Below are 27,175 nucleotides of genomic sequence, written 5' to 3' on the forward strand. Positions count from 1 at the left end.
CCAAGTGCCTCTGTACCCACCTTAGGGCCTTCTGGCCTCCTCGAATCCCTCTGACAGGGTCCTGCGGCAGCCTCGGGAGTCTCGGTGGCTGGGAGGTCCGGCTTCCCTTTGGACTGTTCTTGCCTCCGATGCCTGGCGTCCTGCATGACGGACAGGCCCTCCCGGATCCTGGCTGGTGGGCCCTTCTCTGAGCAGGCCCTCTTGATGTCCAGCGGCGACCAACCAGAATCGCGTGGGGGGGTTCCCCACGGCACCCCATTGCCTTCCACTCCCTGACCAGTGGATCTCCTCGGAGTCCCTTTCTTCCGGTCAGAGGGAGGTGACCCAGGGGAGACTGGGTACCTGCTGCCTGGCTCCTGGGACTTGGCTGAATTTTGCCAATGCTTGGTACCCTGGTGCTCACTGGAGGAGGGCTTGCTTTCAAACTCAGCGATGCCTGGAGATTTTCTCCTGGAACCAGCTGGGACGGCAGAAGGTGAGGGGCAGTTTTCTCCAGGAGCCGAGTGTGGCGGTGCCCACAGTGGCAAGCCAGACTTGGTGGTCATGGCTGCCCCTAGGGGCTCTGCTGGCTGCTTGCTGGGGCCAGGGGAGTGGAGAGCTTTCACGGAGCGCCCTGCTTGTTGCCCGACACTGTCTGACTGGGGGGCCTCCTTCAGGCTCCTCCGTCTCCACTCCGCCTCCTTGGGCCAACCTGATCTCTCCTGAGGCGAGCTGCTGGGCTCTGCAGGAGGGCTGTCCTGCTGCTGCTGGGTCTTGCTGGTTATTCTGCTTGACCGCTCCTTGTACTCTGCCATCAAAGCGTCAAGGTCAAGGACGCTCGATCTGTAGCCATCTCTCATCTTCCCTGGGAACGTTTCACTAACCACCTCTGTCCTCCTCCTCACCAGGAGGCTTCTGGGCCGCTGCCTCAGGACCGGGGATGTCTGTGGGGCATCTCTTTCCGAGGATGCCCCGATCTTGAGGTCCTTTGCAGCGCTATCTTCTGACCCTCGAGAAAGCCACAGAGCATCCACATCAATGATTCTGTCCCTGGAAAGATCCAGAGTCCTGTCCCCTGCAGACGTGGTGGGCTGGTCTGTGGACTTCGGGTGTTTTGAAAGGTTCCATGTTTCTTCGTACTCTCTCCCCTTAGCGGAGCCCTTGCTGCTGACGGGAGACCATGGCTCTTCATGGCCGGGAGAAGCCAGAACGGACACAACAGAGCGAGGTGACAGAGGTGGAGGTGTTTTTCTGGAAGGTTCCAACATATCTTCAGTCCCTGACTTAATCACACTCTTGACCTTCTGAATATCAGGAACCTGATAAGTCACCGCAAAGAAAGTCGCAGTGGGCTCTACAGACGGCCCCTGCTTCTCCACCAGGAAAGTCCTGCCTTGTAAGGCATCTGGTGTCACCTCCTGAGTTTGTGCCTGCTGGTGGGACAATGGGGGTCTCTGTAAGGCACAGGTTGGGGAGGTCAGACCATCTGCTGGTCTCTGCTGCCTTTTGGTAGCACTCTCTGGCACGAGGAGGTTGAACGGATCAAACTTGGCATCATGGGGCAAAGTCCGCCGCCTCAACCTGTCCACCCTCAGCTCTGAAGGGTTGGACCTCCTCATTCTGACTTCAGGCTGGGACACCTGGGCCAGCCTTGGGTTATCCTCACTGGCAACCATGAGGGAACCTCTTTTTGGGGACAAGGAGTCTGGCCCTGTCTGTACTTGGGAGTCACAGGGCTCAATGTTGGCCCTGGAAGGAGGACCTGAAGAGACATTCCAGGTTGGACCCCTTTGGGCAGTACTGAGATCTTTGCTGACCACAGCGCTGCCGTGCCCACTTGCCACTCCCCGTCCTGTCCATTTGGGAGATTGGCAAGTGTCTCCAAATCCATCCCTTGTCTGATGACAGTCCAGCTTCTGTCCACTGCCTTCCTTACCCCGAGCTTCCCATATAAGACTTGCCCTTTGGACAGCACCCCCATTAGCCTGTAGAGAGCACTCCAAGTAAGTAGGGTTGACTTCCTGGGACAGCTGCCGGACAGGCAGTGAGAGCCGGGATCTGCCACTGCGCAGGGTCACCGCTTTCTCCTCAGGCACCCTGGACACAGCTTCACTGTGTGCACGTTCCCCTGAGGCATGCACGATGTCATACCTGGGCTGGACCCTCTGGGACACAGGGGAACTTTCTAAATGCCTCGGGACAGAGCGGCTGTGTCTCTCTTCCATGGGGTGCATCTCGGGGACAGGTGTTGGATACTGTCTCCGTTCCACATCCGCAAGAGCTGCTCGTCCCAGCATCCCTGGGTCAGCATGGTCCGATGACCACCTGGAGCGGTCTCTCCTGTCTGCCACTCCTGGTGGTTCCTTCCCTGGCCAATTCTCAGGCCTTGGTTTGGGAACCAGGGGCGTGTCAGCTGTATCACAAGGGGGTGTGGTTGAGAGGCAACGGTTAGCCTGGTCAGCCACTGTGTGTCTCTCCACATGATGCTCAAACACCGTGGCCCACACCTTCTGGAAGCTCCCATCATCTTCCGGACTGACTTCAGAAGGACCTGCGTCTCCCGCTGATCGAGCACCCCAACACCTGTCGGGGTTCTCCTGTTCAGAGGTACCTTTGAGCTCTGTCTGCTTAGACTTCTGGGGAACCCCGTTCTTCCAGGGACTTTTTGTAGCAGGGGCTGCATCCAAATCATGCCTTTCCTTAAGCTGAAAAATAACAGGAGAGGATGTTAAGGGTTTGAAGTGCACAGGAACTGGAGAGGCAAATAAAGTGGCCATCCCATCAGAGCAGCAAGAAGCCCTTCCAGACGCCCCAACTTGGCCTGGTGACCCCAAGGTCCATCCCTAGAACCAAAGGCAGGAGAGGCTAGACTCTACATAGTGGCCCTCTGACAGCATGCTGTGGCAAGGGCACACATCAATAAAAACAAGTTAAACTTTTATTTAAAAAAACAAAAACAAGCCGGACAGTGGTGGCATTGTCTCAGGCCACTTTCTGTTGCTATAACACAATATTGCAGGCTGAGTAATTTATAAAGGAAAAAACTGCTGGGCATTGGTGGCACACACCTTTAATCCCAGCACTTGGGGGGCAGAGGCAGGCGGATTTCTGAGTTCGAGACCAGCCTGGTCTACAGAGTGAGTTCCAGGACGGCCAGGGCTATACAGAGAAACCCTGTCTCAAAAACCAAAAAACAAAACAAAAGAAAATGAAAACAGCAAGACACTATAAAACGTTCTGTACAGTATAGTAAAAAATATTAAAACATCCCTGCCGGGGCTTCTTCCCTGCCTCAGACCATTTGTGTTCCCTCATGAAAGACACGCACAGCTCTTATATTTTTAAACAGCCTTAGGCAGCACAAGAGCTGGGCAGCTGCCTGCCCTCCATGCTGTTAGAATCTACTTTCCTATCGATAACCCCAAGTTATCACTTATTATGTACTGTTATACCTGGGCTGCTCTTAAGTGCAATCGGGCAGTCCCCTGGGCCCCATTCTCTTGGCCGTTAGCCCATAGCATCTCTCCTGCTCCCCAGTGCATGTTCCTCTTCATCCATGGTGGCTTCTTCCTTCCTTTCTCTCCCCAAGCCTGTGAAACCTCAACCCCACTTACAGCTATTGGCTATCGGCATCTTTATTCATCAGTCGGAATTAACTTGGGAAGGGGGGCAGGGTCCCAGGGGCTACGTGCAGACACCAGGTCTTGGGGCAGCACAGACAAAACCTCAACAGCATGGACACACTGATGCGTGTGCACATGTGCATGTGGCGACCAAAGGTCAGTGCTGGTTGTTCAACCATTCTCCAGCCCATTAAACAGGGTCTATCAGCCGGGCATGGTGGCGCACGCCTTTAATCCCAGCACTTGGGAGGCAGAGGCAGGCGAATTTCTGAGTTCAAGGCCAGCCTGGTCTACAAAGTGAGTTCCAGGATAGCCAGAACTATACAGAGAAACCCTGTCTCGAAAAACCAAAAAAAAAAAAAAAAAAACAGGGTCTATCACTGATCCTGGAGCTTGCCCATTCAGCTAGACTGGCCGACCTGCCAACGAGCCCCAGGGATCCCGATCTCCACAGCCTCAGCTCTAGGATTATGGGGTGCCACTGCACTCCACTTTCTCACAAGCATGGGATTCGAACTCAGGTCCCCAAGCTTGCACAGCAAACACCTCGCCCATTGAGCCTTCTCCCAGCCTTAAAATATCAAAGGCCGAAGAGTATAGACCAAGCAGATACCACTGGGAACAACAAAGGGGCAACTCAAACAATACTGTAAGCTTGTGAGTGGCTGGGGGGGATGGGGCAAGATTTCGCCCAGGCTAGACTATCATACTTTATTGTATCCCAGGCTAGAACATCATAATTCCCAATTTGTTGTTGTATCCTAATCTTTAAAAATCACCAGACAATCTCTGGTATAGAGGGGGACCCTGGTTATATAGAAAGAGAGAGCTTTTTAACATCTTTCTTGAGAGTTTTTAATAGTCAAAGAAACGCCCCACAAGCTCTGAGACTTAGGATGCTTGCTCCGTCCCACACTTCTTCCTCCCAAGACCCTTACTGCTCTGCCTCAGTCTCTGTAAGACAATCAGGATGGCCACTGCTGCCCTCCCAGGCTAGCTCGTTTTCTCTGGGTCTCAGTGAGAGGGACACAGAGAGCTTTGGAAGAAGTTCTCACATTATTATTCCAAGATGGAGGAAATCCCTTCAAACGCCTAGCCTCAGCCAGGCCGCGCACCCAGGCATTTACCCAAGAGAAAACCAGCAAACTGGGCTGGGGATGCAGAACAGTTCATAGAATCCGTGCCAAGACCCACAAAGCTCCATGTCCAGCACTGCACAAAACCAGTGTGGCAATGCACGCCTGCCTATAATCCTGGCCCCCAAGAGCTGGGGCAAAGGAGAAGAAGATCAAGGTCTGGGCTACAGTCCATTTGGGTCTAGCCTGAGGTACATGAGACCACATCTCAGAGGGGTTGGGGAAGAAGGAGAGGGAAAGGGCGAGACCTACAGGCTTATTCATAAATGTTCAGTTTGTTTTGGGTGGCATGCATGTGCATGTGCCCATGTATGTGTGCATAATGTGCATGCCGTGTGTGTACGTATGTGTACAGGTGTGTGCATGTGTGCATACATGTGTGCATGTATGTGTGTGTATGTGTGCATGTACGTGTGTGTGCGTGTATGTATGTATGTGCATGTGTGCATATATGTACATGTGTGTACATATGTGTGCAAGTGTGTGTGTGTGTGTGCGCGCGCATGTGTATGTATGTGCACATGCACAAGTTCTCAAGCTGGCCTAGAACTCACAACCTTCCTGAGCTCTGAGGTGACATACATGCCCACCACCTACAGGAACAGCTTTGTTTCTAACAGCTCAAACTGAAAACTACCCCAGCACCAGCTGAAGATATCGAAGCCAACTGTGGTCCACATCTGGGAATGGAATACAACACAGCAACAAAAAAAGGCTACAGCATGACCAATCTCAGAAGAAAGCAGAGTGCACAGGCCCATGAGCATAACAAGTCAAATTGGTCTGCAAGTCTCAGAAATGGAAACCAGTCTGCATGAACAGAAAGCAGGTCTAGGCAGCTTTGGGAAGGGCAGGCCGGAGGCATCAGAGAGGCCGGGGTGGTGTCTGGGTGTGGTGCAGATTCTTGTCACCCTGTGTGGCAACAGCTGCCTGGGAAGACACGGGCGGAAGCCCATCCACCCGGGCACTTTAAATCCACATGTCCGCCAACTGCACCTCAATAAAGATGCCTTTTAAAAAGTTAACACCTCGGAGATCATCAGCCACAAACCAGTTACCCGGAGCACACGATCGTGAGCTCCTCCTTACGAGCCGTGTCAAAGAGAAATGGGTTTTGGCACCAGAGCTGCTTCTACTACTGGATGCAGATCTAGTTGAGAGGAGAAGAATCTCAGCAGAGCTGGGTGGAATTTCTCCCAAGTTTTTGTTTTTTTGAGACAAGATCCCATCATGTAGACCAGGATAACCTTGAACTTAAGAGACCTGATGGCCTCTGCCCACTGGGGGCTTCATAAAGCCCCTTAAGAAGATGGTGTTCCCTCAAGGTTATTGCACAGAAAGATAATAGGAATAAGAAATGCTAACAAGTATTTAGGTTCACAGCCTTTGCCCCCCTCCCCCCAGGAAGTAGGGACCTAAACATAGCAGTGGCAGGGGTGACGAGATTCTGACGTTCTTTGCCTGCACCTGGCAGGTCACAAGCGTCTAAGGGAGACAGCCAAGGACATGCTCACCTTTTCTCTCCTCTCCCCAGGGAGCTCGCCACCCAGCGTGGCACACTTCTCGTGCCCGATCTCGTTGCTCGAAGCTGTCCTCGAGAACCTGGGATAAAGACAGGAGTTACTCACAGAGAGCAGAGCGGCAGGCCTGCACTCCCTGAAGCCCACACTGTCCTGGACGCGGGGGCGCCTAGAGAGGCATCAGCCTGGCTGCTTCCCTGGCTTCCTTTGAGAAAAAGAAATGTGTCCTTTCTAGTCACAAAGGGGTCTGGTGGAAAGGGCGTACCTCAGGCAGAGCATGTCTGTGTAGAAAGCCTGCCCACCGGGGAGAAGCAGATGTCTGGGTGCTGCTCCAAACTCCACTGCCTCCTCGTGAGAGCGCGTGTGGCTTCTGGCCTCACCTGAGCCTCTCTTTCCTCATCTATAAAGCAGGGATAATTAACATTGCCCTCCCTCTTTTATAGGCAGACCTAAGAGGCAAGCCATGACCCTAATAACTCTGTGAAGGCGTTTAGGGAAGACCAAAGAAGCCCCAGGCAGGGTAATTAATGGTTCTCCTCAGCAACCGTGGGCACAACACTCACCCACGGCCAAGGAGCAGCCACGAGACCCGGGGGTGGTGGGTCCTCGTCGTCGTGTAAAGTGGGGACACGGGCTTGCTTCTACCTCTCAGTAGGCCAAGCCGGTCTCCCCCTCTGGGCCTCAGTGTCCCTACTTCTACTTCTAAGGGGGAGGAGGAGATCAAATCTTTCTATCCCTATCATACATGCTCTTTGCAGCACGTGAGGCACAACGTGTCTATATAGTGTTTAGGGTTCAGGGCTCGGGAATATAGAGAAAGGAAAAAAGAATAAAAGGAAAGAACTCAGTCCCACCAGGCCCTGGGCATCTGGCATCTTAGCTTGGGGAGGGCTAAACCTTCTCAGTAGACCAGCAGCACTGGGACATGGGCCCATGAGAGGGCTCAGCAGGTAAGGGAGCTTGCTGCCAAGTCTGACGACCTGAGTTCGACTCCCCGGACCCTGAGAGTTAACTCTGGCCCTGAGAATCCACCCTAGTGGAAGCACGCAGGCAGTGAGCAGAACACGGAGGAGAGGGTAGATCAGGCCCGGTGACATTTCCCTGACGTGGCCACAGTGGGGAAATAACAAGTCGGGAGGCGTGGGAGGCATGGCACGTTAAGTGCCTGGCAGTAATATGGGCTGCTGACTCTGTGCACCCAGGGCTCTGGTGTTGAGGGCTCGCTCCTGCATGGAGCATGCTGTCTACATTCTTTCTAGAGTTCTTCTCTCAATCTCTGCTGGGAGGTCCTGGTGGGGTTTCAGCTTCAGGGAAGTAGAATGAGGAGGACGTGGAGTTGAAGGCCATCCTTGGCTCCCTAGAGAATTTGAGATAGGCTGGGCTACATGAGCCAATGGGCTGGTCAAGTAGGCACTGTTGGTTCTGTTCTTTATCACAAATGCTGAGGTCTAATCTTGTGTTGAGTGTGTGTGAGCGTGCGAGAGTAAGCTCTAGAGTATGTGAGAGTGTGATGAGTATGTGAATGGGGGTGAATGAGTGTGTGAGTAGGTGTGAGTATGTGTATGTGACTGATTGTGTATAAGAGAGAGAGAGTGTGTGTGTGCATGTATGTGAGTGTGTACATGTATGTGAGTGTGTGCATGTATGTGAGTGTGTGCATGTGTGTGAGAGTGTGCATTGTGTGAGTGTGCATGTGTGAGTGTATGAGAGTAAGCTCTAGAGTGTGTGAGTGTGTGATGAGTATGTGAATGGGGGGTGAATGAGTGTGTATGTGTATGTGAGTATGTGTGAGAGTGTGTGTGTATGTATGAGTGTGTGAGTGTGTGTGTGAGGATGTATATGTGTGGGTATGTATATGGAGTGTGTATGTGGGGGTGTGTATGAGTGTGTAAGCATGTGTGTACGTGAATGTGTGAGACTGTGAGTGTGCTGGGGGTCCTTGCACACGCTGAGTGCCCCCATGAAGCACACGCCATCACTGATCTACTCTAAAGAGCACTCTGCCTTCAGATTAGGGATGGCTCAGTCATCCAGAGCCAGGCTGAACTGGAACTGACACAGACTCCCTCTGACTCCCCCAGAGCCTCGCCTTCTCACCTGTGAGAGGGGAACCCCACCTCCCACAATGCTCCCTGTGGAGTGCTGGGGATGTCCTGACTTCCTCCTCACCTCCACTGCTTATCTGAGCTGCTTATCTGCATCATCTCCCCTGGAGCAATGGGTGGGATTGTCTAAGTGTTCTAGCCCCAGCCTCTCCAGTGGGTGTTGAGGCAGCCTGAGGCTGTGTGTGGTTCTGGGGTGTGTCCACTTACGGTTTGGTCAAATCCGCAGGCAATGGCCGTGCCTGGGGCACCCTTCTCCTGACCTCTGGCTTCTCCCCAGTGTTCTCCGAGGTCCAGCCTTTGATCCGAGCCTGAACGTTCACACCAGCTCTGGAAGGCTCTGGGGCTGTGGACGGGGACTCCAGGGTCACGGGGGTGGGCTCAGATGCCACTGCCAAGGCCACAGCAGCACTGTCTTCTCCAAACAGACTGAGCCGCTTCCTGACGCTTCCTGTGGGCTTCCTCTCTGTCTGTGCGTAAGCCTCCTGGTCAAACCTTCCACCCTTGACCTCGGTCAGCCCCGGGGCTCTTTCAGGTCTGGACGAAGGGGACTCCTGCACCTTCTCTGATTGCTGGCCTGACATGGCTTTCTCTTCCTGGGAACTCTGATCGTCTCCAGGGGTGGCCCTGGCCCTTGGAGTCCTGGGACTGTCTGTCTCTGCCTGCTTAAGAACTATCTTTTCCCTCCGTGCATGGAGCCTCTTGGCCAGTTCCTGGAAGTCCGCATCAGGGTCCTGCGGCGTGGCATCCATGCGGGCAGGACCCTCTGCATCACCCCTGGGCTCCATGCTGGTCCTCTCCGGGCCCTGGTGCTCGGCTGTGCTCTGCTCAGTAGCTACCTTCTTCAGAAACGTGTCTCCACTCTCAAAGATCGAAGTCAGGTCCACAGACAGAGGCCTGGGTCTCCTCACCCACGTCTTCTCAGGAGGCGTAGGGGGCACTTTGCCCGTGACTGCCACTCCACCCGAGCCTGGCTTTGAGGACTCGCTGTACTCACTATATACTGCTGACATGGGCCGTCTCTTCGGTTGAGGCTTGGCCTCTGGAGCCTGGCCAGCGGGGTTCTCCACACTGTGAGCCTTTGGCAAAGGTTGGGCTCGGCCTGCCTCCCCCTGAGATACAGTGGACCCAGAGTCCTGTGACAGGGAGGTCGGTCGAGGCAGAGTCACTGGGGGCTTCCGAGCAGGTACAGCAGGCTTGGTGGCCACCTCAGGCCTGGCACTTAAGAGAGACACCTGGGTTGCCCGGGAGCTGGCCTCCCGGCTCCCCTCGCAGGATCCTTTGCCCAGGCTGGGTCCAGCTTTGGTTGTTTCAAAAAGGACCATGGTGCTAGGGCCAGATCTCAGGAATGTGGCTTTGTTAGGTACAGAAGGGCAATTCTGCAGGTCCTCCCCTCTGTCTGTCTCCTCACCAGCTAAGCTCGGCATCTTTTTACTCAAGTCCACTTTAGCTTCCTCCTTGGCAGTCTGGGCTGAAAGACAGGGCTGAGAGGTGCCAGGCCACAAGGATTTGACAGAAGCCTTCCTCTCGGGCACCTGCTCCTTTAAGAAAGGCCTCGGAGCACCAGGCAGTGGGGACAGGCGGGTCTGAAGGGAGCTCTTTGCACTTAGGATCCTGGTGGTAGGTGCCCCAGGGATGTCCCCAGCCTGGCAAAAGTAGGTCCTCTTCAGGGTTTCCTCCCGGCTGATGTCACTGAGGCTGGGCCCCGCCCTCAGGGATGCGATGGAGCCAACTTCGACCCGAGTTGCCATGGTTACGAACGTAGCTCCATGAGGATTAAACACATCAGAAATGGAGAGGCAACTGCTTTAAAAAAAAAAATTAAAACAGTAAATTTAACAAAGAGTGGTTGAAGGATCTCAGAGGGACTAGGGGAACAGGACCGAGAGACGTTCGAGAGACGTTAGCACCAGATTCTGATCTCACCAGACAAGTTCCAGACGCACTACTGTCTTGCTGGGCCCTGGAAAGGCACTGTGACCTGTTTAGAGGGGTCAGGCAAAGCCCAGCACAATCCTGGGTGAGCACCCAGCACAGAGAGGCTAAGCAGCCATCCTCAGCTCACACAGCCACCCTACTGAAGCAGCCCTGTCCGCTGCCCTTCCCCCACCTTCCCTGGTGCCTTTAAAAGCCAAAAGTTCTCTAGCTTTGGGTTGGTTTGTTTGTTTTTGTTTTCTGTCAAACCCCTGTTGTCAGCTTTATGGCTGGAAGGCTGTAAGACTTTTTCCGTTTTTGTTTCTGTGTTCTCAATGGTGAGAATAAAACCCAGGGTTTCACATGTGCTACAAACACACGCCCTCTGCTGAGCAGGCCCAGCCCTAATACTCTTAACAAGAAGGATGCGGTGATGACGGGGATGAGGGGCTTAAGGTGAGAGGGAGGCCTAGCTACGCTGAGCGCATGTGGTACTCCACCTACATAGCTGTCCACCTTCCAGGCCGGCCTAGCAGTCGGGTCTCATTTCCCAGTGGACGCCGCCGTTCTTTTGGGTCTACTCTCAGAGAGGAGCCCCTGAACCAAGCCACAGCTCAGAGAGGTGGGAATGAAGTACCTTGTGGAAACAGAGAAGTTCCCAGCTGGTTCCACTCGGTTAGAACCAGACCTCCAGTCTGGGCCCATTACGCCTAGCCTCTTTCGTTCTTGTTGATTTTTGAGACCGGGTCTCATGTAGCCAAGGCTGGCCCTCACATTCTGTCCCTACCTATCCAAGAGTGACCTTGAGTTCCCAAACCTCCTGACTCCTCTGCCCATGGGGTGCTGTGATTCCAGGTGTGAGCCTCTCCATGGAGCCTCAACCCTGCCTCCTCAAAATATAGCTTTTTTTTTAAAACTCTTTTCTAATCCTAAAAAGCACTGTATGGGTCTCCCTGCTATCGAACTACCCTGCCTCAGCTATGATGTCCATCCCCTTCCTAACTAACTCAGAGATGGTCCAGACCTCCAGGTGCTTGGGAGACCTGGTTAAGCAAGGACCTTCCAGGACTGCGAGGCTCCTCTGCTGTAGGGAAGGAAGGAAGACAGATTTTGGCATTTGTCTCTTCCTTACACATTCCTAACTTATAACAGATCCAAAAACCCAAGCCAGGAACACCGTTTTGACTCAGCCTGGGACAGAATGGATATTTGGGACTCCTAAGAGCCTGAGGTCTTTCACCTGTACGGACCCTGGCAGAGCATGAAAGCCCCGATGCCCACCTCAAACCAGGCTGCTCACCTCAGAGTCCCCGTGGTCTCTCAAAGCCCCCCCCCCCCACAATTCTGTGACACACACCCAGCCAGGACATGGACAGGACGCAAAGGACAGACAGAAAAATTCCCCGGCAACCCCGCCTGCCAAACACCCAGCCCCCAGCTCGCACCCACTCACCCAAGCCGACAGGTCCTACGCGAGTGATGTGGGGCCACCTGGAAACGCCAGCAGGGTCACAGCTCATGGCGAATGGGCTATCCACTCATGCCCATGGTAGAAGCGGCGGGGAGAAGGCGGCTGTGCCCACAGGCTGTCTCTGCAGGGCTGGGGAGACACAGAAGGACAGCTTGGTTCCGGAGTTCCTTCCGCACAGACGGTGCAAAAGCTTTCGGGTTCCAACTGCATCCGCTGGCGTCTCCCTCCGGCTCTGAGGCTCACACGCCTTTCAGCTTTATATATTCAAGCACAGTGCGCATATAGAGTACTGGGTCCACGTAGATAACCCCCCTCCCCTGCTCCCAGATGAATATTTACTGAGCTCCTACTATGTGCACCAATATGAACTGGAGACCCCCTACAACTATGGGACTCAGTTTTGTGTGTGACTCACCCACACCCACACACACTCATGCACACACACTCATACACTCACACACTGACACACTCATGTGCATACTCATTAATTAATACACACACACTCAGGCACATACCCATACACCCAAGCACACACAAGCAGTTATAACACTGCATAGGAAGTGCAGTGGTCTTTAACGAGATGGGGAGCCTACAAACAGGGATACAGGTAGAGTTCTGCTGCCCGAGCACTGGTGCCTTTTGGCCAATGCTCTCAACCTACAGGAGGTAGCCACAGAGTACTCAAGGTGTCTATAGCCATGTGTGCTGGTGCACACCTGTTATCCTAGTATATGGGAGGTTGGGGCAAGGGGGAAAATAAATCAGGCATAAAAGGCCAGCCTGGCCACTTGAGACCCTTTCTCAAAACCAAACCAAACCAAACCAAACCAAAAGGTTTCAGCCAATTAGATCACTTTCTCTCCTATTCATTGGCATCTACACGTTGAACCTGCTAGAGGCTCCCAAAAGCCTCCACAGCGCCTTTGCACATATGGGCTGTATCTATGGAATACACCTCTTGCTCACACACAAATGCAAACCCTGGGCCCACCCCTTGGGCTGCAGTTCAGACATGCCTGGCTTCTCACATGTGCTCGCAGAACACTGCAGATACCAGGAAGTCCACAGGACTAGCTGCTGGGCAGCCACATTGCCTGAGACATGATCCTCACTGTATGTTCACAGAACAGTCTATCACGGAACAGCATGGAGTGGACAGTCGCTGGATGTATAAATTCCTCCTGAGGGAATACGTGAAGGGAGCAAGTCACCCTGGTCCCCACGAAGAGGCTGGCTAACTCCGGGTGCCCAGAATCTCACAACAACGACACTGAGTGATCTGAATCCTCGTCGCGATCCGGGACGTCAGAGCTGCAGTACCTGTCTACACACTAGCTGATGAGGAACCCCACTGTCAGACCAGATGACCCATGGGCAACCTCCCTTAGAGTGGACACCACACTCACCTACGGTGGCCACAGTCATCTTGTAACTGTGCCAACATGATAGTGAACATGTAGACAGAATTAGCTGGGTTGGATAGGGTGTCACCAGGGCACTGTTGAGTTGGGATGAATGGTGAACAAATGTCAGCCACTGGGGGATCCCTAAGCCCACCCCAGAGGCCACAATGAAGATGGGAGGGAGGATGGGTGAAAGCCAAAGGCAAGTGTGTTGGTTCACAATCACCAACTTACACACACACACACACACACACACACTTATACCAGGGAATCAAAGCCTTAGTGAACAAATCCACGAGTTCACTAAAACTCCAAAACCACAGTTGGGGGGCTGGGTGGGGGTGCCTAAATCATTACACCCGACGTTTGAAGCCCAGGATTCTCTGGTTTCCACCGAGTCTGCTGTAAATGGCAAGGAGCCCATTCAGATGCTTTTAAACCCAACTCCAAACGCACTGCATATGCTACGCCCAATTTGAGATGGCAGTCTCTTCCAGAACTCCGCAAAAGCCTACTTGCACTGAACTGGCTGCTATTTATTCCTTGGTGACTTCGCTTGCTATGTATAAATGTAGAATTGACACACCGTGTCGGCCAGGTAGTTAACAGGTCCTTAGAGAAAGGAAGGAAACGGACTGAGCGGGTCTGGCTCTGTGTGTGTGTGTGTGTGTGTTACTTGCTTGGTAGATTTCATAGGACGAGAGTTAACTCAGGTCTTATACCTATCCTAGATAAGGGTTCTCCCAGTCCCTGATTCATCCATGACCATGGAAATAGTGGGAAACAGGAAGAGGACAGGGATCATCCTCTGGGAGCCAGGAGGCAAGCTAGCTGCTGGAGGAGAGCGAGCAGGGATCAGGCCAGCCCCAAGTCTAGCTGTAGCTCAGCTCACAGACTTGATTCAGCACAGCAGCTGTGCCATGCCGCCTTCAAATGGATCTGGGTGCTCACCAGCCAATTGCTGTGCTGTAACAGTGCCCGAGTCCTGGGAATGCCACCATCTGCCGAGGGACGTGGGCTAGGACCGACACCTTTCCAGCCTCTTCCACTATATGACATTGGCCCCTGAATCCTCAAAGCCACCTGACCACATCCCTCACTGTGGGAAATGGCCAAGAAGAGATAGACTAATGTCCTCTCCACAGAGCCGAGCTGCAAGCCACACAGATTTGTCCTACCACAGACCCCAGGTGACCAGGGCACAGTCACGGATCAGATGCCACCAGAATGTGTGCATTCCTTCCTTGGTCCCCACAATGGCACCTACACTAGAACAGGGGCTGAGGACATGACGGTGGACATTCAAGAGGACAGGCAGGGTTGGGGACATAGACAGTGACAGAGCGCCTGCCTAGCACACATGAGAGGCCCGGTGTTTCCAAATTGGCACTGCACCACTCAGAGACACACACACGTAGGCACTCCAGGTGTGATGGCACACACCTGTCACCCCAGCCCTTGGGAGACTGAGACAGGGAAATTGTGAATTCAAGACAAGCCCGGATTGGAGAGGGGCCCTAAAGTATCACCCAGCCTACCACTGAGAAGCACAGTGGAACTTCTCTGGTCCTCCCATGTGAGCCTGTTCCAGACCAAATCAGCTCATCTCATGTTCTGAACATCTTGACCCCAAGCTGGCTGTGTCCTGTGGCTTGCTGATGCTGCCGGGAGAAAGTATGGTCCGTATGCCCCCACCCCACTCAAAGAGTGGATCAAAATGTAAAGTGTGGTGAACCACAAGTCCGTCTCTCCTGAGGACTGTCTGTTAGAGTCTGGCTTGGAAACACCTTCCCAAAGAACACACTCCTGAAAACTAATGACTCCCCACTCCCTGCCCTGGCCTCTAGCAACATCTGACCTTCTTCCCCCTGTGTGTTGGCCCTAGCTGGACATTTGATAAACGTAGGGTCTGTATTCCGTCTGTCTGTCCCTGCTCCAGTCTTATCTTCTTTCCAGACAGGTCCAGGCCAGCCTCTCCCTGCCTCTGGCCTCTGACCTGAGAGATAGTGTGCAGGACCCTTGATGGGCTCTGCCTCCCAGACTCAGCCGGAGGCTCAAGGGTTCTGTGTTAACCTCCTCTCCCTGGGCAGGCACTTCCCCAGCACAGGATAACTTCCTGATCCCTGATGGGAGTTCTAAATCTCTCAGGCAGGGGTGCTCCATCCTTGGCTACCCCTCTGGCTGCAGCTCTAAGGTTTTTTTTTGTTGTTGTTGTTTTGATTTTTTTGTTTTTTCTCTAGCTGCCGTGGGCTATTCAGCCCACAGTCACATCCCCAAAAGAGTTACATAAAAGGTTTGAGTAAGTTCACAAGTGTCCCCCCCAATGACGCAGAACAGGGCCGTTTGCCACAGCCCCTCAGAGACTGATACAAACCTTCAGAACCCCAGGCCAGCTGCAGATCTAAAGAGTGTTACAGTTCATCCCCCTGCAAGCAAACAAACATCCGCCTTTTCAATCCCACTTGGCCAGTTCCTTCCTACAATTTGTGCTATTTTGAGACAATGTAGCCACTGGAGAACCCAGTCATCAAGCAGCCTTCGTCCCCTCTTGTTTTCTCCAGGTTGGGATAATTGGCAAACTACAGCTTGGAAGCAAAGCTAGTCCTTCTGCCTGGCTTTGTAAATAAAGTTTTATTGAGCCCAGGCACCGAGACCTCTTTCGGGAACCATTATCTGGGGATCTGATTCACCGTGTGACCCAGAGGAAAAAAGACATTTACTGCCGCCCTCTACAGAACAAATTACTCTAAGATGCATACTGGGGTCCCCTCAAACACTGGGTCTCCAAGGACATGACTGCTCCTGTGGCTGGGGTAGTATTTCAGGCTGCAGCCAGCTTCTTCCCAACGCCACTTCCAGTTCCGCCGGAGGATTGGGAAACTGCTCATCAGGCTGCAGAGGGTTTGAAGTTTTTGTTTCTGCGACAGGGTCTCACAGAGCCTCTGATTTGCTATGTAATCAAGGATGCTCTCCCTGCATCTAAGATGACATTATATACAATTTACTCCATCCTCCACATCAAACCTGGGGCCTGCCCCGTGTTAGGCAAGCACTATACTGGCTGAGCTGTATCCTCAGCCCAGCAAGTTTGATTTGTCTTTTTCACGTTACCCATGTATGAGAGTGTGCATGCGCATGTGTCATAGCGCTCACATGCATAGACAGCCCAGGATGACTTTTGGGACTCCATTCTCTCCTACCATGGGGCCTGGGGCTCAGACTCAGGTGCTCAGGCTTGTGTGGCAAGTGCTTCTGACCTGCTGACCCTCCTCACAGGCCCACAGGAAAACATTTAACAACCTTAAACCCTAGCAATGGAGACCCATAGGCCTCAGGACATTCTGCCACACAGCCAACGTAACCAGCCGGCACTCCTGGTGCAAACAGGAGCCTGGCACACACCACACAGCACCAGTTCACATTGCTGTCTAGGAACCGATTTATCAGTTGTTGGGCTGGTTCTGGCTTTTTGAGACAGGGTCTGGTTATCTAGCCCTCTAGCCCTAGTTAGCCTCAAAGCTCAAGGTAATCCTCTTGCCTCAGCCTTTCAAGTGCTGAGACAGGTTTATGCTACCACACATGATATGATTTAGGTCTTTTTTTTTTTTTTTTTTAATGTGGAAGTATGTTACCAGTGTATTCAGCTCTGATACCTCACATAGCATTTCCTGGTGCTTCTCAAATGCATGTCTAAGGGTTATATGATATGATATGCCCTTATATGATAATCTGAGCCCTGGTCAGCCCTAGGCCCTTTGAGAAACAGAACAGCAGCAATGCCTCAATCAAGTCCTTGCGCACATGAGGACCCTAGAACCAGAAGAAAAGCTGGTCTGCAGGTGCACGGCTGGTACTCACTCTATGACCAGTCACCATCACCCACTTGGCGAGTTCCTAGCCAGCAAGCAGTCCTCCGTCAGAAGCCAAGCCCAACACTGCAGCGAATACCCACAGGTAATTATTTTTCTGGGGAATCTTGCCCAGAAGACAGCAGGTTGGGTTGGAGGGTGTGTGCTGCTTCTCCAAGCCCTGTTTGCACAATGATTCCCAGGGAATGACTTTCCATGCTGACCTCCCGGCTGGAGGTCAGGGTTTTCAGCCACTCCCCTGACTTGAACCCAACAAGCACAGCTGGTGGGCACAGGAGCCTAGCCGGCCTCACTTCCCCAGAATCTTCCCCACTTAAAGGCCATTATCACAAAAGCGACTAGGTGGTTTCCAAGGGCAGTGCTGGGAGAGAAGGGAGTTGGTTGGGTCCAGCCCAGAGGCTGCACAGGCCTGGCATGGCCAGGGAGAGGAGGTGGGGGGTATGAACAAAGACAGCATCAGAGCAGAGAGGTCCCCACCCCAGGGACCAACTCAACAATCCACAACACAGTTCTGAATGTCAGCACTCTGTACTCTCCACAGGAAATCGGGGAAGCCATTTACACAGTAGAGAAAACAGTAATTCCCTCCCAAGCACACAATCTGGAGGAATTGGCTGATACCGGCCCAAGAACCGCCTACGCACAAGCAAGTCCTTGCTAGGTTTAAGCATAGCTTCCTCTCACGGGTCAAAATGGTCCAGCCCCTTGGAAGGTTTTCATGTCCCCCACACACCCCGAGAAGAGTCGAAGAAAGGAGTGCATCCCATTCATAAACAGCTCCCCTAAATGCAACGCCTCTTCCCAGGGACAGCCCTTTACCTTGCACCATCTCCATACACCTAAACATGCCTTTTACGGCGACTTAACTAGAGCGCACATCTCTTAGAGGAAGCCCACGCAAGACCCAGTTCTCAATGCAGCCAACCGAAGCCGGCTCAGGAACAAGGCCCAGGATGAAGCCCTCACAAGGCTGGCATTCACATCATACCTCACTCTGGCCACAGACCCTTTTCCAGAGTCACTGGAAGCCCAGTGACCTTCAGAAGTGCCGGAGACCAATGGCCTGGTGCCTGCATGGCTCTGACACCCACCTCTGTGCCCTGTGCTCATCCCCAAATGGGCACACAGAAAACATCCCTTGCTCTGACCACTGCTGCCCTACCTGCCGCGAGCTGTCACAATTGAAACTGTAACATAACCCCGATATTTTCAGCACACTCGATTATTATTGCTGTTTCCCCTTGAAGAAAAGCCAGGTTGCTTTGGGGTTTGTAGTAAAGCTTTTTTTTTTTTTCCTTCAAACATTCCTTTTTAAATAACTGTACTCACTGGCTCAGTGGTTAAGAGCACTGACTGCTCTTCTAGAGATCCTGAGTTCAAGTCCCAGCAACCACATGGTGGCTCACAACCATCTGTAATGGGATCTGATGCCCTCTTCTGCTGTGTCTGAAAGACAGCTACAGTGTACTTACTTGTGTGTGTGTGTATGTGTGTGTGTATATATATATAAAAGAATTGTACTCAACTTTTTAAAAAGCAAAAAGTTAAAACTAAATAAAAAGATAATTGTTCAGGAGGAATGGCTGAAGCTCACCCTCTGTTTAATGTAAAGAAGGTAAGTGTAGCACAGAGACAACAAGCAGATACAGGCTCTCAGGAAGCCACCAAACCGGAGGCTAAGCTCTCTCAGTCTGGAACTGCATGTGACCCTGTGTTGACTCAAGACCAAGGACAGAGGAAGGTAAAATGACTTGGAGGGAGACTTCCACTCTGAATAAAACAGGCAGATTCGAGGCGGCCAGTGCAGTAGCCTTATCGGGATGCAATGCTTAGACTCACAGCAATCCAAGAGGCCACAAGGCAATCAATACTATACAGATAGTGAGTGACATGAACCCTTCGGGATCTGTATGTTAAAAAAAAAAAAATACTTGTTTAAGTCGTTGTCCATCAGGGCTTCACAGGCACACGTCAACATGCCAGATAAACCCAGGAGTTTGGAGTAGTACATTATTAAGTTAACCAAGTCTCTAATGAGCAGATATGGACACTGCCATCGTGGTCCTGAAGAAAGATTTCATTCAAACGCTCCATGAAGAAATGAGAAGACACACGTGAAACGCCTGCAATCAGACCTGGTGGCAGGGACCTGGGAAGTTGTAAGTCAGCATGCCAGCCAATAAACTGAAAAATGGAACCCATGCAGACTATTTGTGAGTGGGGTGAGGTGAGATGGGGTGGGGTGAGATGGGGTGGGGGGGGGTTAAGGTGTCAAAAGCTAGAGGAACGGATTTCTAATGAAAAGTTAGGCTCTCTCATTAGCCTGCTGGCAGAGCACACATATTTCCCAGCTTGGGAGCAGAGAAAACAGACCCAGGGGGTGTAGACATAGGTCACTAAGATGGCTACCCACTACGCCAGCTCACCTTCTGCACAAGCCTGAACTAAAAGGAGCAGAAAAATAAAAATGTAAACGGCAAAAATGCGGACCCAGTGACTCAAGACAGAACTCATGCCCCAGCCCGGTGAGGTCCTCCTGGTTTGTCTCCAGCGCTCACCATCTGGTCCTGCGCTGGGTTCACACCAATCACTCTACAGTGACACAGCCCTCCATACCAGCCAGGCATCACCAGCCTGGAACGGGGCAACAAGACTGCCCCTCGCACTCTGACAACCCAGGTTCTGTGTAGCTGAGTATGTTAACCTGCCCTGATTAGCACAGGGGAACCCAAGGGCAAGCCCAACTGCTGGCGCAGCCCTTGTCAACTTGACAAACACACTGCGTTTAAACCGTAACCTTTCCTTTCTTGATCTTCCCCAGGATCACACGCGAATATCCATTCTTAAAGTCACATAGTCTTTACATTTTAAACACTTAAAAAAACTGAGTCTCTTTAAAATCCAAAGTCTTAAAAGCCCCTCAACAGTGGGCTCCTGTGACATCAAAAATAAAATACCTTCTTACTGTAAGACGGAAGGACCATTCACAACCAGAACAAAGCAAAAACAAACCTCAAGTGTATAAATAACTCAGCATCCACTGTCTGTTATTCCCTCATGGTCTTCGTGGCTCCTCCAAAGGACTCGGGTCACTTCTCCAGCTCTGCCCTCTGCAGCACAGACAGCCTCTCTTGTCGCCTCTGGCTGGCTCCACTCTGCTATGACTACAGTTCTTGGTGGTCATCCCACGGCACTGCCATCTCCAAAATGCTGAGGTCTTTCCAGCAACTGGGCTGCACCTTCACCAACAGCCTCTCCTGGGCTCTCTTCTAGGACCCCAGCCCTGCCACTCAGTGCCAAGCCTCAGCTGCTCTCCATGACCCCTTCATGCCTTCAAAAAGAGGACCACTTGCCGGGCATGGTGGCGCACTTCTTTAATCCCAGCACTCGAAGAGGCAGAGGCAGGTGGATTTCTGAGTTCAAGGCCAGCCTGGTCTACAAAGTGAGTTCCAGGACAGCCAGGGCTATTAAGAGAAACCCTGTTGCAAAAAACCAAAAAAAAAAAAAAAACAAAACCAAAAAAAACAACCTGAGGACCACCTGGTGACTCTTACAGTACCAAGTTCAGCCACCAGTGTGAGGTACAACCTTGTCTGTCTCTGAAACACAGCTTCTGTGTGCTGAATCTCAAGAAACTCATCCCAAAAGATTTCACCTCAGTGATGCTGGTCTCTTGTTAATCACAGCTAGTTTTTTAGCTCCAGTTGACCAGCATCAAGTGTCCCAGAAACTCGAGGGTTATACTTTATTGGTTCTGGTCTTTTGTTACTCTTTGCTTCCCTCTGAAACCTCACAGGCCAGGCCTGCATCATCTGCACTTCTCACAAGATTCTCATCTTCCAGGCTCCCCCCACGCCCCCCCCCCAACAGCTTATCAAGCTCTCAACACTCAACGGCTTTTAGAGCTCAAAGTTCTCCAGTCCTCACTAAAACGTGGTCAGGTCTGTCACAGCAATACCTCATTATCCTGGCACCAATTCTTGTCTTAGCACTTCTTTTAGTGTGGTAAACACTATGAGCAAAGCAAGTTGGGGAGAAAAGGGTTTATTCAGCTTACACGTCCACACTACAGTTCATCACTGAAGGAAGTAAGGACAGGAACTCACACAGGGCAGGAACCCAGAGGCAGGAACTGATGCAGTGGCCGTGGAAGGATGCTGCTTACTGGCTTGCTCCCCATGGCTTGCTCAGCCTGCTTTCCTATATATAGAACCGAGGACCACCAGCCCAGGGCTGACCTTGCCCACATCGGGCTGGCCCCGCCCACAATAGGCGGGGCCCTCTCCCATCAGTCACTAATTATAAAAATATCCTACAGGTTTGCCCACAGGCAGATCTTACAGAGGAGGCATTTTCTCAACTGTAGCTGCCTCCTTTCCAGGGACTTCAGCTCACAATCAAGTTAACAGAAAACTAGCCAGGACTGGGCTCTGAGGCAAAAGAAAAGTCTCTATAGTTGGGGCTCCGGCATGGTGCAGCTGGGGTTTAGTCTGGTCCGACCACTACTCTCCCCTCAGCTCCCAAGCCTCTTGTCTTTATCAACCTGCTTACAGAAGAGCCAAATTACCCATCAACTAGCAGAGGCTGCCTCATCCACCCTTAAGGGATTCACTCGGGACCGGCTAATTGGCAGGTAATGACTCACAATGAGTGTAATGGAGGCCTTTACACTGTAGCCTCCAGGGAGCTGCAAGGCATCTCAGAGAAAAGTGAAAAACATAATTAAAAACAAGTTTTCCAGTTTGTCCGCTGGGGAGAGGTGTGGCGGGCAGGGTGGGAGGGGTCGATCTCATCCGTACTGTAGACTTTTTCCACCTTGAACCCTGTGACTCTACCACCCTCACGTGTGACCATTATCTTGTTCTTTTGCAGGTATATGCGTGTGGTCTGCATGCTCAAACACATGTGGGTGCACATGCGTGTGTAAGTGCACATGTGTGTGGATGTACATGCGTGAGTGCACATGCGTGTGAGTGAACATGTGTGTGGGTGCACACTGGTGGAGGCCTAAGGTTAGTGTCAGGTGTCTCTTTCAATCTCTATCCACTTACATACTGAGCCTCTCTCTGAACCTAGAGCCTCCTGATGCTGCTAGCATAGCTAGCCAGCTTGTGCCAGCTCCCAAGTGGCAGGATTAGAGATGAGGTTGTCACCCCCACCTAGTTCTCACATAGGAACCTCCAACTCAGAGCCTCATACCTGCACCACAAGCAACTCCTCTACTGAGCCACCTCCTAGCCCCAAATCAATCTTTTAAACATGTGGGTACAGCTGGCCACTGAGATGCAGATCCGAACGGAGGGGTGCGGGTGATGAGTCCACCCGTGTTGGCGGCACGTGTCAGAGAGATCAGCAGGTGCTGTGTGCATTAGTCATCTCTAGGGCAGGAGGCAAGAGCATGAGTCGTTCACCCTTGCTTTTGTTTACTTCGACTTTTGGAATTCCACGAGAAGCAGTCTTCTGAATTATCAAAGCAGAGGCTCCAAGAAACACCCTGCCAACTAAAATTCACTTCTCCCAGCAGACTTTGAGGCAGGTGGTCCCCTATAATAACGCTAACCGCAAGGGTCCTGGGGCAGACACCTTGCCGAGATATAACCTTACTCCAGTAACAGAGGGACTAGGATTATGGATGCCCCCCCCAAGAGAACTCTGATGTGTGCCTTTCCATAACATGGCTAGTTTTAGCTCCTACCCTTCACCTGCTGTCTCTAGTCACCCAAAGGACCCACCTACAAGCTATCCACACTCACCCCTGGACTCAGGGAACTGGGACACTCCAAAGCTCTGGTTTCTGAGAGCCTCGCTGGTCCTGATAACCACTAACGGTCAAGAGCAGTACCCTGGGTACTAGGTAGGGACTCTGGAGAGCTTCTCTCCCTGGGACTGGTGTGGAGCCTGGGGTGGGGGCTGTCAGGACAGAGGGGACAGCAGAGGTGGCACTCAGCCACACAACAGCTAGCACGTGGGGTCAGCATTTTAGGTCACCACCTAGGCAGACAGTCACCAAGCTCTGAGGTGCAAGTCAGAATCTTCCCATTTCACAGTGGCTGGGAGGTGTGCTCAACAGAAACCATACCCTGGCTCAGAGCTGCATCTTCTCCACGGCTGGTGACATGATCTGACTTTGTCCTCACTGCTGGGAAGCAGCAAACCACAGCCTCAGACACCCATGGGGTCACAAACTCCCAAACCAAAGCACCCCATAACCAGTGACCAGCTTCTGTGGGACAAGGGGATGCATAGGCTGCGGACAGAGGCTCCCCAAAGCTGCAGAAGTCCTCATGGGGTCAAGCTGGGACCAGAGCAGCTGAGACCCTGTCTGCCTTAAACCACCTCACCTGAGAGGGAGGGAGGGAGGTGCCAGGGTGCAGACAGCAAGACAGTTATGAAATGTGTCCTCAGACAGCAAACCCAAGGAAGTAGTGGCTCCCACCAAACCCCACAGCCCAGGAACCCCTGGTTCAGTCACAACAGGAGAGGCGGCCAGCTCACCAGACCCTAACAGCCAGTGTCTGCAGCCATGGTGAGAGCCTGGCCTGGCCTGGCCAGGGCTGCCAACTCCACTCACTCGCTCTGACCCAGCAGACCTGTTCTCTTGGCTACTGAGCATCAGAAACCCAGATTCCCCCGGTGTTGGAGGACCATGCAGTGTCGTGTCCAAAGGTCCCCCAACACTGTCTCCAGCACAGGTCACCTTTAGGACCTCAAAGGCAAGCTGCTTGCCGGTTCACCATCCTGGTACCAGATAGACAAACAACCTGGCCAGCGCCTGAGTCAGATGCCTCTGGGGCTCAACTATGACTCCCCACTTCCTAGGACCACTGACTCACCAAGGAACTGGTTCGAAACTCCAATCACCGCACGGTGTTAACAACCCCCCTCCCAAGACGAAGCACAACATGGGGACAGCCAAACGATGTGGGTCATACACTCGCTTATCCTGGCTGACCTTAACCTTCTCCAACATTTATTGAGTCCACCTTAGTAATGAACCCAAAAGCCAAGTTGAGGAGGTGTTCAGAGAGCAGGGTGTGGCTCAGATGGACTCAGGTCAGGCAAAGATGAAGGTGTCCTCAGTGAGGAAGAGAGTAGGGTCCCTCACTGATAGTCATCAAGGAAGGCTCCAGGAAGGGGTGACACCACAGCCGTGTGGCCTGGGAGATTGGAGATGGTGGACAAGGAAGAAGCAGACGTCTAGATGTTAAGAGCAGGGAGAAGAGGCAGCTGGGGCTGGTGGGGGTGGGGAAGGGGTCTGTGCTCAGTGTGTAGAATAATTTGGGGCTCTATTGGAATGCCTCCCTCCCTACCTCCCTCTCTAAGGACTCCACTGTGCTTTGCAGAGCAGGAGATAATGGAGTTACAGACCTGCTAGGAGTGGCCAGTCCAGCCTGTTGCAGGGCTGTGGGCCTCTGGGGAGGTAGAAATGGAAGACGGGGGGTGGGGGGGAAGAAGATGTACTGGGGGAGCTGGGGGTGACGCCTCACAACAGTGACAAGTTTGGTTTCTTAAAAAAAATGGTTATGTGATTATGTTTTTGTTTTATTCCCAGGTGTGGAATACAGGGCTGCTTCAGATTGCCCACAGCAGCCGGCTATGATTTGTCTCATGCTCTGGCAGGGGCGTGATTCTACCAGCTGAAGAATAGTTTATGTTGGAATTCTGGGGACTCTTGAGCGGGTATAAAGAAAACCAGAGCCTAGAGCAGGAGTGGAGGGGCAGCAGCAGCTGGTGGTTCCTGATAGTGCATTTGCTGTTTGCTGGATTATGGGTTGGAGACATCCTGACCACAAAGATTGGACTTGCTCCAAGGAACTCAATGCCCCTAATCAGCAGGAAGTAGTCCAACGAGGTCTATGTCTCCTTTCCCATTCTTTCTCGCCTGCCTAGTGTCGGGCGGGGGGTTGGGAAGGATTGGGGTGGAGAAGAGTGGTAGGTATAAGAACCCAATAAAGAATCCAAAAGTCCAGTTACAGCTCACCATGAAGGCCCTCCCCAGCCTGGGTGTCCTCAGCTGTCAGTCAAAAGGTTTCTGAATCACAGACAGGAAAAAGCACTCAGCAGTGTTTACATGTGAGTCCCCTACCATGTGACAGGAGCCAGGAACACACGTGTGAACAGGTCTGGTCAGCCTGTGGACATGCAGGGGAAGGTGGGTCATGACAAACAAGAGAGGAGACTAAGTGTGTACACAAGCAGTGTGTTCTTCAAGACCCTGCCCCTCCCCAGTAAAAAATCCACAACAGCAGCTTCAGCATCGAAGACAGCTTCTGGCAGAACACATCCATCGGTAATGAGCAAAGTAATCTGGCTTCCTGTGGGGTTCCATCCCCCACTCCACTCCCCAAGGCAAGGCTCCAAATTCCCACAAAAAGTGCAGCTCCAGGCAGCAGGGGACAAGAGGGTCAGGGGTGCCCTGTCACTGACACCAGGAAAGTCCCTATCCCCTTTAAAAGAATTGTTTGGACATGTCACCTGGATTCCTCACTGACTGGATAGTTTTATGTCAACATGACACAAGCTAAAGTCATGGAGGGGAGGGAGCCTCAACTGAGAAAAGGTCTCTCTGTAAGACCAAACTGTGGGCAAGCCTGTAGGGCATTTTCTTAATTAGTGATTGATGGGGGAGGGCCCCGACAATTGTGGGAGGGGCCATCCCTGGGCAGGTGGTCCTGGGTTCTATAAGAAAACAGGCTGAGCAAGCCATGGGGAACAAGCCAGTAAGCAGCACCCTCCATGGCCTCTGCATCAGCTCCTGCCTCCAGGTTCCTGCCCTGACAGAGTGCCTGTCCTGTGATATGAAAGTGTAAGCCAAATAGACCCTTTCCTCCTCAAGTGTATTGGCCATGGCATTTCATTACAATAGTAACCCTAAGACACCAGGGAGCACTGAGGGGAGGAAGTAAAGTAGAAAGGGATACTTGCCTGAACCAAGCTCATGCTTGTTACAAAATTGCAGAGTCCCAAAGTCTTAACTGCTCAGCGGCTAACTAGCAGGAGTGAACTAGGACAGTCCTTCAAAATCAGGATCCTGAGGGTCAGGCTGCCTGGATGGGGTGTGACTGTGTGGTCAGAGTGGGACTGGGGTTCTGGCTCATGATGTCAGCTGTGTAACTGGGCCCTCAGTTTCCCCAGCTGGGCCAGAGGAGCAGACTCAGTGTCTGACTGCCGGAGGCGCTAAGGAAGTACACAGGGATCCAGCCCAGGGCAGGAAGCCAAGGCCAACAGTCGCAAAGTTAACCACCCACTCCTGAAGTCACCTCGTTCACAGCTAGCCTGCCAACCCAGCCTATCAGGGAGAGGTGGAGTCAGCCACTGAGAAAGAGGGTCAGCAGGGAAGACACCCAACATCTATCTATGACATATGTGCCCCCCACACACAAATACATACAATGCACACAAAGATAACACATGCATACACACACATACAACACACAAATACATACAAGGGAAACAACACATGCATATACACACACATACTATACACACACATACAACAACACACACAGAGAAAAAGAGGAGTTGTGCAAAGGCCCTGTGGTAGAAAACTCGTGGGAAGAAAGAACCCTTCCCTTGCACAGTACACCATGGTAGAAATCAGAGGAGGGCACTGGGGCACAAGGCTAAAGGAACGTGCTTGCCCAGAGACTGGGGAGTGGCTAAACAGACTGGGGCATCCTGGCTTGGGATTAAACTATCCCAAGGGAAGTTCACAAAGCAGCTAAGGGCGTGATGCTAAGCAGGAAGGGTGTCGGGAAGGGCGTCCACAAAGCTGGACACATCTGTAGCTCTGCAAAGTTGAAAAGAACAGCCACCACCCCCAAAAAAAAAGAATTGGCAAAATCTGCACCCTGCAAAATGCCTCCCCACCCTGTCAGAGCAGTGGTGTGCTGTTCTGATGGGGGAGGCCTCTGTGGGGTAGCTCGGCTGTTTGCAGAGCAGCAGGTTCTAGCAAAAACCTTCTTGTTTTTAATGCTTAACAAAGAGGCAGAGTGTGGTTTACTGCCATCTGCCCCATCCACAAACCCCAATGAGGCTCCTGGAGCCAAGGTCTTAGGAGGACAGCCACTCTCATCCAACGCTCAAATAAACAAACGTCCCTTTGGCAGAGGTCCCCTCGCCCTCCCTTCCAGAGCTGGAAATCAGACAATAGCAGTG

At 52.3% G+C, this 27,175-nt stretch overlaps 1 protein-coding gene across 4 annotated transcripts in view; it reads right to left on the reverse strand.

Annotated features, from left to right (window-relative positions):
- Nucleotides 1-27,175, reverse strand: part of 2900026A02Rik (RIKEN cDNA 2900026A02 gene) — a 134,970-nt gene that overhangs the window by 95,711 nt on the left and 12,084 nt on the right. For 3 of the 4 annotated variants that reach the window (NM_001375886.1, XM_030254503.1, XM_006534936.3), the window contains exons 2-5: nt 11,728-11,874; nt 8,571-10,163; nt 6,253-6,340; nt 21-2,684 (exon numbers count right to left, since the gene is read on the reverse strand). In NM_001375886.1, the coding sequence (NP_001362815.1) occupies nt 21-2,684; nt 6,253-6,340; nt 8,571-10,111 (4,293 nt within the window). In that variant the 5' untranslated portion in view covers nt 10,112-10,163; nt 11,728-11,874. Of the gene's footprint in view, nt 1-20; nt 2,685-6,252; nt 6,341-8,570; nt 10,167-11,727; nt 11,875-27,175 lie in introns of all 4 variants that reach the window. The other variant, XM_017320881.2, reaches the window with a different exon arrangement.

The sequence above is a fragment of the Mus musculus genome, chromosome 5 (genome assembly GCF_000001635.26).
Source record: "Mus musculus strain C57BL/6J chromosome 5, GRCm38.p6 C57BL/6J".
In the NCBI taxonomy this organism is placed as follows: Eukaryota; Metazoa; Chordata; class Mammalia; order Rodentia; family Muridae; genus Mus; species Mus musculus.